General features: G+C 34.7%; 2 protein-coding genes across 3 annotated transcripts in view; one reads left to right on the top strand and one right to left on the bottom strand.

Moving 5' to 3' along the window:
* The window catches only part of slc1a1 (solute carrier family 1 member 1), a 22,964-nt gene extending 16,947 nt beyond the window's left edge, over positions 1 to 6,017 (top strand). The window contains exons 9-12 of the mRNA XM_016561851.1: positions 372 to 494; positions 2,757 to 2,951; positions 3,056 to 3,190; positions 5,414 to 6,017. Of these exons, the coding sequence (XP_016417337.1) occupies positions 372 to 494; positions 2,757 to 2,951; positions 3,056 to 3,190; positions 5,414 to 5,654 (694 nt within the window). The 3' untranslated portion in view covers positions 5,655 to 6,017. The remainder of the gene's footprint in view (positions 1 to 371; positions 495 to 2,756; positions 2,952 to 3,055; positions 3,191 to 5,413) is intronic.
* A 3,303-nt stretch (positions 6,018 to 9,320) lies between these two features.
* spata6l (spermatogenesis associated 6-like) overlaps positions 9,321 to 15,731 on the bottom strand; it is a 10,436-nt gene continuing 4,025 nt past the window's right edge. Inside the window, exons 4-13 of one of the 2 annotated variants that reach the window (XM_016561848.1) lie at positions 15,394 to 15,435; positions 15,191 to 15,315; positions 14,987 to 15,070; positions 14,790 to 14,906; positions 13,797 to 13,899; positions 13,584 to 13,615; positions 12,494 to 12,630; positions 12,162 to 12,255; positions 11,961 to 12,058; positions 9,321 to 9,816 (exon numbers count right to left, since the gene is read on the bottom strand). In XM_016561848.1, coding sequence (XP_016417334.1) covers positions 11,987 to 12,058; positions 12,162 to 12,255; positions 12,494 to 12,630; positions 13,584 to 13,615; positions 13,797 to 13,899; positions 14,790 to 14,906; positions 14,987 to 15,070; positions 15,191 to 15,315; positions 15,394 to 15,435 — 806 coding nt within the window. In that variant the 3' untranslated portion in view covers positions 9,321 to 9,816; positions 11,961 to 11,986. Of the gene's footprint in view, positions 9,817 to 11,883; positions 12,078 to 12,161; positions 12,256 to 12,493; positions 12,631 to 13,583; positions 13,616 to 13,796; positions 13,900 to 14,789; positions 14,907 to 14,986; positions 15,071 to 15,190; positions 15,316 to 15,393; positions 15,436 to 15,731 lie in introns of those variants that run through there. The other variant, XM_016561850.1, reaches the window with a different exon arrangement.

Below are 15,731 nucleotides of genomic sequence, written 5' to 3'. Positions count from 1 at the left end.
TTATTTTTGTTTTCTTTGCGCAAAAAAGTATTCTCGTAGCTTTGTAACTTTACAGTTGAACCACTGATGTCACACGGACTACTTTGTCGATCATCTTGGTACTTTTCTGGACCTTGAACTTGGTAGTTACCTTGCCGTCTATGGGAGGGTCAGAGAGGCCTCAGATTTCATCAAAAACATCTTAAATTGTGTTCCGAAGATGAACGAAGGTCTTACGTGTTTGGAACAACACGAGGGTGAGTAATTAATGACAGAATTTTCATTTTTGAGTGAACTAACCCTTTAAAGCTATATTTTACAAAGATTCTACTGTTCATTGCTTATGATAATGTACGGTGGATTGTTTTTTTAAATATGTTCTCCTTTCACAGACTAGCCATCCATTCCATGGTATTCCTCCCACTGATATACTTTGTGTTTGTGAGGAAGAATCCATTCACCTTCACTCTGGGAATGGCACAGGCCTTACTAACTGCTCTCATGATTTCCTCAAGGTGAGCCGACAAACATTCTGGCGTCTGTATTATCTGGGTATGTTGACTAAAGGCTGGAATACACTACACAACTTAACATCTGAAGAGACTTTAAAACACTACACATCATACAGTTGCTGAGTTTGTAAATGGTTAAAAAACTAGAAATTATACACTAAACCAACTGAGGATCACACACTAACACATTCAGGTCGTTCCGAACGCAACAAATTCACACAAAACGTGTGTATTTTTGATAGGAGACACATGACAGATGAAAACATTATGTGTTCTAAAATTGACTTAAAATGACTGGATGGAATCCAAGTCTGAAGCTAAGAAAAAATCTGAGTCTGTGCCCGTGATAAACTATGTGATTTTCTGTGAAATCTGTCTACTCAAATCTGCAGACTGGCTCTGATTTTCAGCAACTAGCGCCAACTCATCCAGACTGTTAATCGGAGCAAAAATCTAGGCAAACCTAGACTTTTGGCCCGATTCACAGTCTGGAAGAGCCTTAAAGAGCAAATATCTTGACGAGTCAGTCTTTGTGAAAAAGATGTACACGTAATGTGCACTTGTAGTGAACTTCAAAGCTTCAAATTATATTTTTAATAGTGCTGTCAAACGATTAATCGCGATTAATCGCATCCAAAATAAACGTTCTTGTTTGCATAATATTAGGGATGTAACGATTAACTGCGAGCCGGTTGAAAATCGATTCAAATATGTGACGATTCAAATCGGTTGAGATGCCAAACAAATCGCAATCGTGAAATCAAAACCGTGAATAGAATCGAATCGTGACTTGAATGAATCGTTACATCCCTACATAATATATGTGTGTATACCGTGTTCATTAATTATGTATATATAAATACAATAATATAAATTATATAAATATCAATATATACATGTAAGTACATGTAAATATTTTCAAAATATATACTGTATGTGTGTGTATTTATATATATACATATTAAATATACACAGTAAGCATACTGTACATATATAATATGTAAACAAAAACTTTTATTTTGGATGCGATTAATCGCGATTAATCATTTGACAGCACTAATTTTTAAACAACTGTACTTGCAGATAATATAAAATTAATGAAATAAAAGGCCACTTTTTTGACAGGCACTTTAATGACAATGTTTCCTAAGTACTTTTTTAAAAAGTGTGCTTTATAATAATTACAAATTAATGTTTTTTTGTTTAAATTAAACATACAATCGTTGTTTTAGTAAGCTTTTCACATGCTTTAAAGAAGTACACTCATTTTAATGTGTTGCCTAACATACTGAAGCACATGTAAAGCTGAATAGTTTTACCCGTTTAATTTTACCTGTAGTGTGTTATTTAGTATTACATTTAAAGTAAACATATTTTAAATGTACTAAATTGCAACTACATTACAAAAGTGTAATTAAAAAATATTATTTAAATAGCTGACATTCAGGTTTCAACAGAAATGACATTAAATAAAGTATATTTTAGTTTACCATAAATGCTTGTCAGAACATTCAGCAGTACTTTAACCATATTTCAAAGACAATTCATTATAAAATTACATATAAAGATGTACTTAGTGAGTCAAAAACCAATTGCATTTAATACAAATTTAAAATATAATACATTTTCATTTAATTGCAATTAACATGTAATTAAGTGACCAAAAACATTCCATTCGGTTTGCACTTGAGTATTTTCTTTTTAAAGTAATATTGTCACAATAAGTACTCTTTTATATGCTAAAGTGTACCTTTGAACCTTAGAACATATTTAGTATATTTTATAAAACATAATTAGTTAATTTTATTAATACTAAGGAAATGGTGATGTTAACAAATCACTAAAAGTTAGTTTTTTTATTGCAATAAATTCAGACATTTTAGGATTTTATAAAACATAATTAGTTAATTTTATTAATACTAAGGAAATAGTGATGTTAACAAATCACTAAAAGTTAGTTTTTTTATTGCAATAAATTCAGACATTTTAGATGGGACTTGAGTGTCCCAATAGTTTCTGCACAAGCAAAAGGCATACATTTCTTAAATGCTATGAAAAATTATTTTAAAAAAAGTCTGAGAAGCAGCCTTTAATGTTGTGTTTTGATCATTATTTTTTAGCTGTTTATAGCAAGGCTGCTCAGTCCTGCTCCTGAAGATCTGTCTTTCCAGTTTTAGATGTTTTTGTGAACGAACAGACTTTTTAAATCCACAACAATCAAAGAAAACTGCTATTTTGCAATAACAAGTGTCTTCACTGTATCAGCTCAGCCACTCTGCCGGTCACGTTCCGATGCGCAGAGGAGAACAACAGGATCGACAAGAGAATCACTCGCTTCGTGCTTCCAGTTGGTGCGACTATCAATATGGACGGCACTGCACTGTATGAAGCTGTTGCTTCTATATTCATAGCTCAGCTGAACAACTACGACCTGGACGCTGGCCAGATTGTTACCATTAGGTAGGTGGGATATAAGCCAGCTGGTGTGATATAATAGAGTTAAGTGACTTCATGAAGGACGAAGGCCCGAGTGATACTTTTTTTTTTAAACGTTCATTCCGTAGTATCACGGCAACAGTCGCCAGCATTGGTGCAGCAGGAGTTCCAAATGCTGGACTGGTAACCATGGTGATAGTCCTCACAGCAGTAGGCCTTCCTGCCAGTGATGTCACCCTCATCGTTGCTGTCGATTGGCTGCTGTAAGTATCTGTTTTTTATCATCAATGTGTCAGGTTTACACAGTAGTGATGAGGTATTTTTGCAGGCCAACCCGTAAGTTTGCATCACCCTGGTTCCCTCGCCTCGACAAAATCCCAGTAGGATTTTTCCATTGGACTTTTGGATTATTACTGAAATGAATAAGCTCTGTGATCAACAAAAGTTTATTCATCGTGATAATCTTTTATGACTTTTTAAGCATAAATACAATTGCCAGAAGTAAAACGCTAAATGTAGGTTATATATAAATGGCTATAAACTACACCACGGTCACATGACTTCAACGTCACCACCATTGAGCTTCAGACAACTCTTTCGGCCTTTTATTTAAAAAACTTTTCCCTGTTAGTTTGAGTTAGAGTAGTTTGCAAGAGCGAAGAGTTGTGAAAGCAGACTAATGAGTACTAGTCTGAGATGAGTTTACCTGTTCGCTGTGATGATATTTAAGGATTTAATGAACCTCTGTGTTCCCATTTAGACTCTTGTTAGCAACCACCTTTTTCAAGGCAAGTAAAAAGTTTGTTGTTTCTGGTTTTTGGCCTATAAAAATATATCATCCCTGTAGCACTCTATTGGTTCATTCAAATCATCCTGGAAAGTTTGTATTTACGAGTTGGCAAGTCATAATTACAACGTCAGGTGCATTTAAATCAATTTGGTTAGAGCAAGATGGCGATGTACCTTTTCTACAAAAAAAATCAACAAGATTTTTTACTGTAAATTGACATGTAAAAAAATTATAAATTATTAATATTATTATTATTATTAATTGTAAGCGAGGAATTCTGAACTGAGCCCCAAGTTTCCAGGTTTGGGCCGTGTCAGTGAGAAAATTATGGATGCAGCGTTTTTCATTTACAATAAAACTATCAAAGTCGTTTCATCTATGCATGTACAAAATTTGATAGAATATATAACGATTCAATTTACAGCACCTTCATAAATTGAATAAAAACATAAAAATGCAAAAACTCACTGAGGCACATTCTTTATTCATCAGTTTGTATAAGTAGAGTTTATAATCTTGATCATTTTTTTTCTTTTTGGTAGAAAAGGGCCAACTTATGGAAGCCCATTTCTGGAATAAAAAAAATAAATAAATAAAAAAAGGTATTTGTGACTTTTTATTTCACAATTCTGACATTTTCACACAATTCTGAGATGTAAACACAGAATTCTGAGAAAAAAGTCAGAATTATGAGATATAAACTCAGAATTCTGAATGTTTTTGCAATTCTGAGTTTCCATTTCACAGTTCTGAGTTTAGATCTCACAATTCTGACTTTTTTTTTTTGTTTGTTTAAATCAAGTAACTTTGTTTTTTGTTTCCGCCACAGAATAAAAAATAAAAAGTAATTGCGACTTTTTTATCTCACAATTACGACTTCTCTTCCCTGAATTGTACATTTATGTCGCAATTGTGAGTTTATAACTCGTATAACATCTAACAATTCTGAGTTTATTGAATAAAGGCCTCCTGTAGCGAATCCATGCATTTTTGTTAGATAAATATCCATATTTCAAACGTAATAAACACTTTTTTCTCTTTTTTCCTCTTGGCTTATATTGAAATCCTCCGACATTTTTCTTTACAAATCCTCGTTTTGTGCTTCTAATTCGTGACCGGCGTTTTGTTTTGTTTAGTCTCCGCGTTCGTCACTAATCACGCAACGCCGACGTCTTACGTCATCCGCCGGAACTGCTTCCGCATATGACAGTCAGCAGAAGTGAGAAAAAGGTGTTTATTTCGTTTGAAACATGGATATTTATCTTACAAAACTGCATGGATTCGTTACAGGAGGCCTGACTCGATGACTGGAGTAATGGCTGCTAAAAACCCTATAGCTGCTATAGTGTGAAAGTTTACATTGATTTCTCTCATCAAATCAGCGATCGCTTCCGTACCATGATCAACGTGCTGGGAGACGCCTACGGCGCTGGAGTTTTGTTTTGTTTAGTCTCGGCGTTCGTCACTAATCACGCAACGCCGACGTCTTACGTCATCCGCCGGAACTGCTTCCGCATATGACAGTCAGCAGAAGTGAGAAAAAGGTGTTTATTACGTTTGAAACATGGATATTTATCTTACAAAAATGCATGGATTCGTTACAGGAGGCCTGACTCGATGACTGGAGTAATGGCTGCTAAAAACCCTATAGCTGCTATAGTGTGAAAGTTTACATTGATTTCTCTCATCAAATCAGCGATCGCTTCCGTACCATGATCAACGTGCTGGGAGACGCCTACGGCGCTGGAATAGTCCAGAAGCTGTCAAAGCGAGAACTAGAGAGGATGGACCTGATTTCAGACGTGGACGCGGCCAACCCCTTCGCACTGGAGACCACGCTGGACGACGACGAGTGTGAGAAGAAATCTTACGTGAACGGTGGATTCACCATCGACAAAAGCGACGCTATTTCCTTCACCGAGACCTCGCAGTTCTAGTGGCGCGCGGCGGTCTCTGCTGAACACGTGACATCGCTGAAAGGAGTTCAGAGAGGTAGGAGCCATTCATAAAACCAGTGCCATGACTAGGACGGAAAGTCATTAGTGAGGACATGATTGAGTGCGGACATTAGCAATACCTGCCCTTGCGGTTCTCCTTCCTTCATTTTCCCAACCTTGCTCTTGAACTTACGTGTGCGTGCGCTAGACTGAGAGAAGAAAAAAACAGATGTGAGAAAACTGTGCTTCCATAGCTCATTAACATGTTTCCATGAATTATGCAAAGCTGTTTTCTTTTTATTAATGGCAGTTGTTTCCTTTGGTTTTGTACTAACGAACAGCTTTTTAGCAGTAGGCGATTTTTATGGCAAGCCGTTTTAGCTTAAAATATTCCAAGCGTTACTCGTCAGAATTGCATTTTTACTAGTAACAATTCAATTAGAGAGCTCTACAATTAAATTCTTACTAGTAACAATGCCAGTTAGAGAGCTCTCTAAATCTATTTTAACTAGCTATAAATACAATAAGAGAGCTCTCTAATTTAATTTAATTTAATTAGAGAGCTCTGCAATTGCATTGTTACTAGTAAGAATTGAATTAGAGAGCTCTACAATTGCATTGTTACTAGTAAGAATTAAATTAGAGAGCTCTCTAATTCAGTTCTTACTAGTAACAATGCAATTGTAGAGCTCTCTAATTCAATTCTTACTAGTAATAAATCTAGTTACAGAGCTCTACAATTGTATTCTTACTAGTAAAAACTTGTATTCATTAGATGCAAAACAGATTTGCGACTACACCCATTTGCCTTTCCAAATCCCGCCTGTGGTGATACACTTCAAAATAAAAGCCCCATAAGCATGAATTGATAGCATTTTCATTGTGTCAGAATGACCATAAGAGTGAGATGACAGTTTGGAAAGGTTTTGTTTTAATATTTAATCACTTCATTAATTCACACCTTTATATTATTATTAATATTATTAATATTGTTAACAGTTCTTTTCCGGCTTTGTTTGGAACTATTTGTGTTGGTGAAACAAAAACAGACAATAGTGTGTCCAAAATGTAACTCACTTGTATTAATTTCTTGGTTGTTGAACTGTATAAAATCAACATCACATTCACGATCATGATTGTGCGCTAATATTCGGAAAACGGCACTCTTGCTTGTGTAAACAATGCCAGTTAGAGAGCTCTCTAAATCTATTTTAACTAGCTATAAATACAATAAGAGAGCTCTCTAATTTAATTTAATTTAATTAGAGAGCTCTGCAATTGCATTGTTACTAGTAAGAATTGAATTAGAGAGCTCTACAGTTGCATTGTTACTAGTAACAATTAAATTAGAGAGCTCTCTAATTCAGTTCTTACTAGTAACAATGCAATTGTAGAGCTCTCTAATTCAATTCTTACTAGTAATAAATCTAGTTACAGAGCTCTACAATTGTATTCTTACTAGTAAAAACTTGTATTCATTAGATGCAAAACAGATTTGCGACTACACCCATTTGCCTTTCCAAATCCCGCCTGTGGTGATACACTTCAAAATAAAAGCCCCATAAGCATGAATTGATAGCATTTTCATTGTGTCAGAATGACCATAAGAGTGAGATGACAGTTTGGAAAGGTTTTGTTTTAATATTTAATCACTTCATTAATTCACACCTTTATATTATTATTAATATTATTAATATTGTTATTTCTTTATTTCAGACCCTTAGGTATAGTGGCATTCTAACTGCATTCTAATAGGCTTCATCATGCAGTAAATGCTTCTGTTAACAGTACAGGCCTCAGCATTATTGTGTGAGTGAATAATGCGAATAAAGACCTTACAAAGCTTAACAAAAACAGGTATTTTACAACCAATAATTAAATATGCATATTGCTGAGAATACATTTATATGCATGTTTTCTGTGCAAGTGTGAATTCACCTTTAAAAATAACTTACAGTAGCTACATAGACTACCTAGCCTATATTTCTTCTCTGTAAAGCATAATAATTTTATAATGATTTTAATCAATATATAATAATTCTTAATGTATTATTATACTGTAGAGCTCTCTAATTGAATTCTTACTAGTAACAATTAATTAGAGAGCTCTATAATTCAATTGTTACTAGTAAGAACTAAATTAGAGAGCTCTCTAATTCAATTACAGAGCTCTGAAATTAAGCATATCTTTAATTTGTTTGTTTTTTTACTAGTAAAAATTAAATTATAGAGCTCTGTAATTACATTTTTACTTGTAAGAATTAAATTGTAGAGCTCTCTAATTGCAATTGTTACTAGTAAAAACTAAATTGTAGAGCGCAAATCTGTTTTGCATCTAATGAATACAAGTTTTTACTAGTAAGAATACAATTGTAGAGCTCTGTAAGTAGATTTCTTACTAGTAAGAATTGAATTAGAGAGCTCTGTAATTACATTTTTACTTGTAAGAATTAAATTAGAGAGCTCTCTAATTGCAATTGTTACTAGTAAAAACTAAATTGTAGAGCTCTCTAATTGTAATACTTACTAGTAAAATTTCAATTGTAGAGCTCTGTAATTAAAAATGAATGGAAGTCAGTGGAAACATATGACTAGTAAAAATTCATTTGTAGAGCTTAAGAATTGAATTAGAGAGCTCTCTAATCATAATTGTTACTAGTAAGAACTGAATTAGAGAGCTCTCTAACGGGCATTTTTACTAGTAAGAATTTAATTGTAGAGCTCTCTAATTGAATTGTTACTAGTAAAAATGCAATTACGACGAGTAACCCTGGGATTATTTTAAGCTAAAACGGCTTGCCATAGATTTTCTTCGTATTTGTGTGTATGAGAAGGAGCTCTGTGCAATATTGCGCATCGGTTTGAAAGAAACTCGGCAGATTAGTGTAACGTAACGTACGCATGTTGTTAACTAGCCAATGTTATTATACTCAGAAAACGCTGACTTTAAGGTTATCAAAACCCGCTTTCGATTTTTTTCTTTGCAAATTATGTTCAAGTTTCAAATTCAGTAACGTGTGAAATGTTGCCAGTTCTGTATTTGCACTTGCTATTGAAAGCCAAATGTTTATGAGCTTTGCGTGTCTTTCGTTTCAGATTTGTGCCAAATTTAATGTGTTGATATGGAGGGGAACATTTTTATACAAACGTTGCATGATAAGGATTTAATGTGGAGTACAGAAATGGCCTTTGGAATGAAAACAAAAATCATATCCTTTGTACACAATTATTTTGTCATGAAAGTGGCAAGCCTTAATAGTTTCTCCAGCAAGCCACTGATTTATTATTTTAGTACTTCTGTTGTTGAATCAGAGCTATTTTGAAGAATATTTTTAAAAGACCACACCGATGATGTTGTCAGTGCCAAATTTCTGCCATTGAGCCACTTTTAACTTTCTTTTACAGTATTTAATTTCTTTATACTTTGGGTTATATCAGTAATGAGAGAAAACGATCGATGTGAAGCATTGTTTGAGGTTCTGGAACTGAATGAACACTGTAAAGCACACCATTGTACAACTGTATTTATACAGTAGTCAAATTAGTTATACTGTATGATTCAACAAGTACTGTATGTGTATCCACAAAATAATAAAGACAAATGTCAACACCTGAAAAATTCCATAAATTAACTTTTTCCAATTTATTTTTTCACTTTAGATAGAACACACCTGCGGCTCCCTGATACAAACAGAATAAGCCTTTCGAACTTGACAATCAACTAAAGCATATTCCATTTAATTGCTAATGAATGGGCAGCATTTGCATAAAAATGCAAAAAAAGAAGAAGAAAGGATATGATCAAAGCACTGCTGAATTGTCATTTTTGAAGATTTTATTGCTGCGACACGACTCCAACAAGGGATCCAGCCTTTTTTGTTATGAGGGTTATATTAAGCACATGTACCATTTTAAGTGTCAGAAGAGTCTGTTTTGCTCTCTGTCTCAATGCACACACACATTTCAAGTGTTTATATTCAGCAGCTCATGAGTTGAATTAGGTGTGGACTGTTGGGAACCTCCAGAAACAGGAATAAAAACCACCAAGCTTCAAAAATACCAGGAATATATTATTTCATTTCAAAGCTGCAATACAAACACACTCATAATTGAATGGAAAAAGATGCAATGCCACAGGAAATCACACGGTTCTCTGCTTCATCTGTGGATAAAGAGAAGAACAGTCTTTAAAATACCCACTGAGTCTGTACAACCCTCTGCACAAAAAAGTGTGCTTAATTGTATTAAACGTACACTTGTAGGGCACTTCAAACCTTAAAGCATATTAAAAAAAACTGTACTTGCAGATAATATAATATTAATGAAATAAAAGGCCACTTAAGTGCACTTAAAGAAAGTACCGTGTTTCTTAACACGCTTTTAAAAAGTGCACTTCGTAGTAATGTCAAATTTTACTTTAAATACATTTTAAGTAGTTTTAATAATCATAATATGTTATCATGCTTTAAAGAAGTAAATTTTTTTAGATGTGTTGACTAACATGCTAAAGTAAATGTAAAGTACTTAATTATAATTTTAACTGTTTAACTGTTACTTGCTAAAATGTACTAAATTGCAACTTCATTACAAATATATTCAAATCCAAGGCATACAAGCTTCAACAGAAATGACAATAAAGTATATTTTATTTGATCATTTATGCATGTCTGTACATTCAGCAGTACTTTAACTATATTTCAAAGACAATAGAAGGAATTATGAAATTATAAAGATATATTTAAGTCCTACTTAAGTGGGTCAAAACGTTTAGCTAGTTGCATGTAATATAAATGTACACTATAATACAAGAAGTAAATACTGAGCTCAGAATGACCAAAAATCTGATTGACCTTGACCACCCATGTTACGCTCACCTTTCACTTTTCAAAATCTCTGGGGATTGTGAAACAGGTGCTGTACAGATATGGGACGTCCAGATATGGAAGGTCAAAAGCGGCCCTGGGGAGTTCAAATATGTAAAGTCAAAGGTCAAAAATGGAACCTCCAGGTAGGGTTGGGCCGATAGACAATCCGCCGCATCCCAATACCGTGTTCGGAAAGAAAATGTAGGCGGAACCCCTAAAAGTAATAAATACGAGATGGGAGGAAAATATATATTTCATTTTTCCTCACAGTTATATCATTGGGTAATTATACTACATATATATTTCGGGGATCAGGGAGCCGCTATTATACCTGGCATTGAAACTGGCATCGTACTTTTGAATGCACGATCGCGTTTTAGTTTCACTTTCACTTTCGAGATTAGCGATCGCACATACTCTGTTTATACTATGGAGCTGCAGTACTTACCTCACATTTTACAAGATTATATGTTTGTCAGTGGTACTGAGGATCTGCAAATCATTCGCCATTGTCCTCAGTCATCGCTCCTTAAGTGAAATTTTATGTTCTGTAATGTAACAGGCAACCGTTACACCGTGTCTACACCGGACGCGACGTGTCGCGCCGCATCAGCTAAAGTCTGTCCACTGGACACTGGACGCGACAAAGCGACCGTTGAAAATCATTTGAAATTTGTGTCAGCACGTCATAAATAGCACCCGGCAGCAGTTTACTGTCGGGGATTTGTCATGTCGCGCAGCGCCGTGCCGCATCCAGTGTAGACAGCATCACTGATTATAATGAGTTCTATAGACTGATCTATATATAATGAATCTCTGTTATAGATCAGTGGTTCTATAGTATTTTGTCGCGCCGCGCTGCTCGCGTCCGGTGTAGACACGGTGTTAGGAATCGTTATTTGTTTTCCCTTATAAGGATTCACACTTCGGGCACACCTCCCTAACCCCCCGCCGCCGCCGCCGATGTCATCGTCCGAAGCCACTTTTGTAGACATCGCCCAACCCTACCTCTAGGTGTCAAAGGTCAAAACAGACCCCAGAGGACATGAAAGTTCATGGGCCAACATAGGGACGCCAAACAAAAGGTCAAAGGCCACAATAATTCCCAGAGATTATGAAAGGTCAAAAGTGAGCGTGACATGGGTGGTCAAAGTCAAATGTCACCATCAATCAATTTTTTTGTTCATTCTGTGCTCGGTATTTACTACTTACTACTAATTAATTAATTGCAAATAACTTGCAAGTGTCTGAAAACATGACATTCAGTTCATACTTTAGTACAAAGTATATTATTTCCATACTAATAAGTCCTCTTTTTAAAAGTATGCTAAAGTGTGCTTCTTTTTCACACAGGATTGCTTCAGAAAAATATTAAATATCCCAGAATGAGAAAACTGTTAATATATTTAAACACCTGGCCATTATATAAGCATATACGTACCACTTCCTTATAGCACACGCTGGTGTTTAGAATGGGCATGAGTGGGCCAAAACAGGTCTGCGTGACAATACCTCGTCTATCTCAGAGTCAGTGGCACCCTGGCATCAAAAACCGAGGCTGAATGATCCACCCCACGATCGTCATGACATTACACTGCGGTTATTCGTGAAACAGGAGTGTGTGTGTTTGAGTGGTACTCACACAGGCTAGTCTATGAACTGCTTTGGGAGATGTTAAAAGGTTCTGAACCCGTTCCTGAACCTCCTCCCACAGGTCAGGAGAACCCAAGAGAGAACTGCAGAAAGCATCATTTATCTTAAAAAATAAGGCATCACTATTACAATTGCTCATACTTATGGTCAGTGATTTGAACAAACCCCTTGAACCAATGTATAAGGCAACTCATACAGCTATGAACATGAATTATACTTCAGATTTTGTGGCATGGATGTGATGCGGAAAGTCTGAGTTTGTTCTACATCAATTGAATCCATTCAGGCAACTCTACCTGGGGAACACAGACGCAAACATACCCATTGTTCCTCTGGCGATCCATGCTGGAGTGTCTTGGGCTGGGAGATCCCTCATATCTCTTTAGGGAATGATGACGGCCCACTTCTTCTGCATAGTCGAGGAGATCATCTGTGTCTGAAGAGTCTTCATCAGCCATCTGAAATAATGATGGGCAATGGCTCATGTCTGGCAACAAGATCTTCATGAGTAAAACAATTAAATATTCAACCAAGTACAGGCTATAATAGCCTTGTGAAAAGAAGTGCACTTAACTGTATGGAATGTGCACTTGTAGGGTATTTTACTTGTAGGGTACAGTTTAAAACTGTACTTGCAGATAATATAATATTAATGAAATAAATAGCCATTTAAGTGTACTTTAAGAGAGGGCATTTTAATGACTATGTTTCTTAACACACGCAAGTAGACTTTTAAAAAGTGCACATTGTAATAATGTTAAATTAAAGTTTTACTTTAAAGTAAATTTTAAATCATTGTTTTAATAATCTTTTGTCATGCTTTAAAGAAGTACGCTTATTTTGATAAGTGTTGACTAACATACTTAAGCACATGTATTTGATTATAATTTGATTTGTAGTGTGTTACTTAATATTACATTTAATGCTGATATTTATAAATTGCAACTTCATTACAAACATGTTAATTCAAATACATTTAAATACATGGCTTTAACCATATTTCAAAGACAATAGAAGTAAATACACAATGACATATAACAACAAAACACACTAAAGTGATTTACTGTAAATTTAAACTATAATCCATTTTCATTTAATTGCAACAAACATAGTTAAGTGTCTGAAAACATTAATCTGTTCACACAAGTATATTCCTTTAAAGTATATTATTTCCATGAGTACTCTTTAAAAGTGTGCTAAAGAGTATTTCTTTTTCACAAGGGTTGTCTTCATCTGCTGTATCTATTAATCTAGACTGTTTTTTACTTACAGATCAATATACAGATCTTCTTTATGCACCAAGAGCTTGTAACACTCCAGAGAAAGGAAAACTTGAAATCGCATCATATGACCCCTTTAATGGTGTAATAATATAGAGAGGGACAAATAAGAATATATAGCTACAACTAACCCAAGGTCTGGAATAGCTTCTTCTTGGGTCTCCTGAAGAAAAAAAAAAAAGTAAATAGTATACGTTTAGTTTACCAATTAACATTTGGTTGGTTAAACGAAATATGTCCTCTCACACATCACTAAACTTTCAGAGAACTTGTGTAAATCTTATAAAGATCTACAGCATGGACCAATATGACAAATTACATAAAGAGTGTTACAGTGTTCATACTTGATTCTCCTGATTGTTTTGATTGGTGCGGTGACAGACTCCTTAATCTGGAGTTTCTGGCAGAGACGGGTGAATAATGGGAAGAGGACCGTCCACGTGACCTCTGAACCAACAGTGGGTCAAGCACACACACAGACTTTCAGGAACTGGAATCAAAGTGTCTTATGAACTTCATCCTACAATAAGATTTTGTGCCCTCTGCTGGCCATCACTAATTCATCAACAAACACAACTACCAACCAGGATCTTTAATGTGCACTTTAATGTAGTGTACTTCAAATCTTAAAAAAAGTATATTTTAAAAAAAAAACTTTACTTGCAGATATTGTAATATTAATGAATTAAAATACCACTTAAGTGTACTTAAAGAGAGACACATTGATGACTGTTTTTTTCACTATGTTTTAATAATCTTTTGTCGTGCTTTAAAGAAGTACACTTACTTTGATGTGTTGACTAACATACTAAAGCACATGTAAAGTACTTCATTAGAACTGAACTGTAGTGTGCTATTCAATATATTAAATTAAAATTGAATACATTTTAAATGTACTAAATTGCAACTTTGTGATAACAAATATATGACAAGTTTCAACAGAAATGACAATCAGGTATATTTTAAGTTTACCATAAATACTTGTCAATACATTCAGCAGTACATTTGAACCATATCTCAAAGACAATAGAAGTAATAATGAAACTACATATAAAGATGTACATAAATCCCACTTAAGTGGGTCAAAAACACTTAAATTCAAATAAATGCATTTGATATATATTTTAATTATAAGACATTTTCATTTATTTGCAAATAACATGCAATTAACTGTCTGAGAACATTGCATTTAGCTCAGACTTAAGTATGCTATTTTAAAATATATTATTTACTCTTTTTAAAAGTATGCTAAAGCGTACTTCTTTTTCACAAGGGCATATATGCAAGTATATACTGCTGTCCTGTCTGTCAAAAAAAAAAGGGGGAAGATCTGATACCTGATCTCTGTCGTGATATTCTCTTTGACTGCATGGAGCAAAAGAGAGATGTCTTTGGTGGGATGAGGTGCTGCCCTGTTTCTGTGACTTTTTGGAGGTTTTTCTCATCATTGCCCTCTAAAGATAATAATAAAGCATCTTACAAAACTTCAAAAGCAATCAAGCCAAACATCTATATTCAGAATCGTTATCTTTACCACAGGAACAGTCAGGAAGTCATTATCACTGGAGATTTCACTGAAGGTTGTCTTTGTGGAGAACTCTAATCTTGGCGAGATTCCCTGAAATTAATCAGTGAATATAAAGACCTTTTTTTTCCCAATTTTAATAATGCAAAAAACAAAATCATTATTGTTGTTGTTAAGCAAATAAATGAGTGTCATACATAAATAAGCACTTACAGGAAAAGTGGGATGCCGTGTCATTAATACGGCTCTCTCTACTCCAGAGAAAGATGGGGCCAGCTTCGGTTCTGGGAAAAGAAAACTTCGAGCATCTTCTTCAAAACTGGCCAGTATTTCTCCGGCTGTAAAAGGGAATAACATTATCTTCGATCTGCAACATGAATCATTTAGTAATATCTGAGAAATAATATCAGTTGTACCTGGTGGAATCAACTGAATGAGTTCAATTTTCACTGTTTCAACTGAGGAGGAGGAGAAACACGCTTTAATAAGAAGCACAGAAATGTGCTTAATTGTATTGAATGTGCACTTGTAGTGTAGTGTAAGGGGTCATATGATGTTGCTAAAAAGAACATTATTTTGTGTATTTGGTGTAATGAAATGTGTTTATGCGGTTTAAGGTTCAAAAAACACATTATTTTCCACATACTGTACATTATTGTTTCTCCTCTATGCCCCGCCTTTCTGAAACGCGTCGATTTTTACAAAGCTCATCGGTCTGAAAAAGCGAGGTGAGCTGTGATTGGCCAGCTATCCA

This window comes from Sinocyclocheilus rhinocerous, unplaced genomic scaffold (assembly GCF_001515625.1).
Source record: "Sinocyclocheilus rhinocerous isolate Xijiao unplaced genomic scaffold, SAMN03320098_v1.1 scaffold3972, whole genome shotgun sequence".
NCBI classification, from domain to species: domain Eukaryota; kingdom Metazoa; phylum Chordata; class Actinopteri; order Cypriniformes; family Cyprinidae; genus Sinocyclocheilus; species Sinocyclocheilus rhinocerous.
This window is presented reverse-complemented; position numbering and strand designations above follow the sequence as displayed.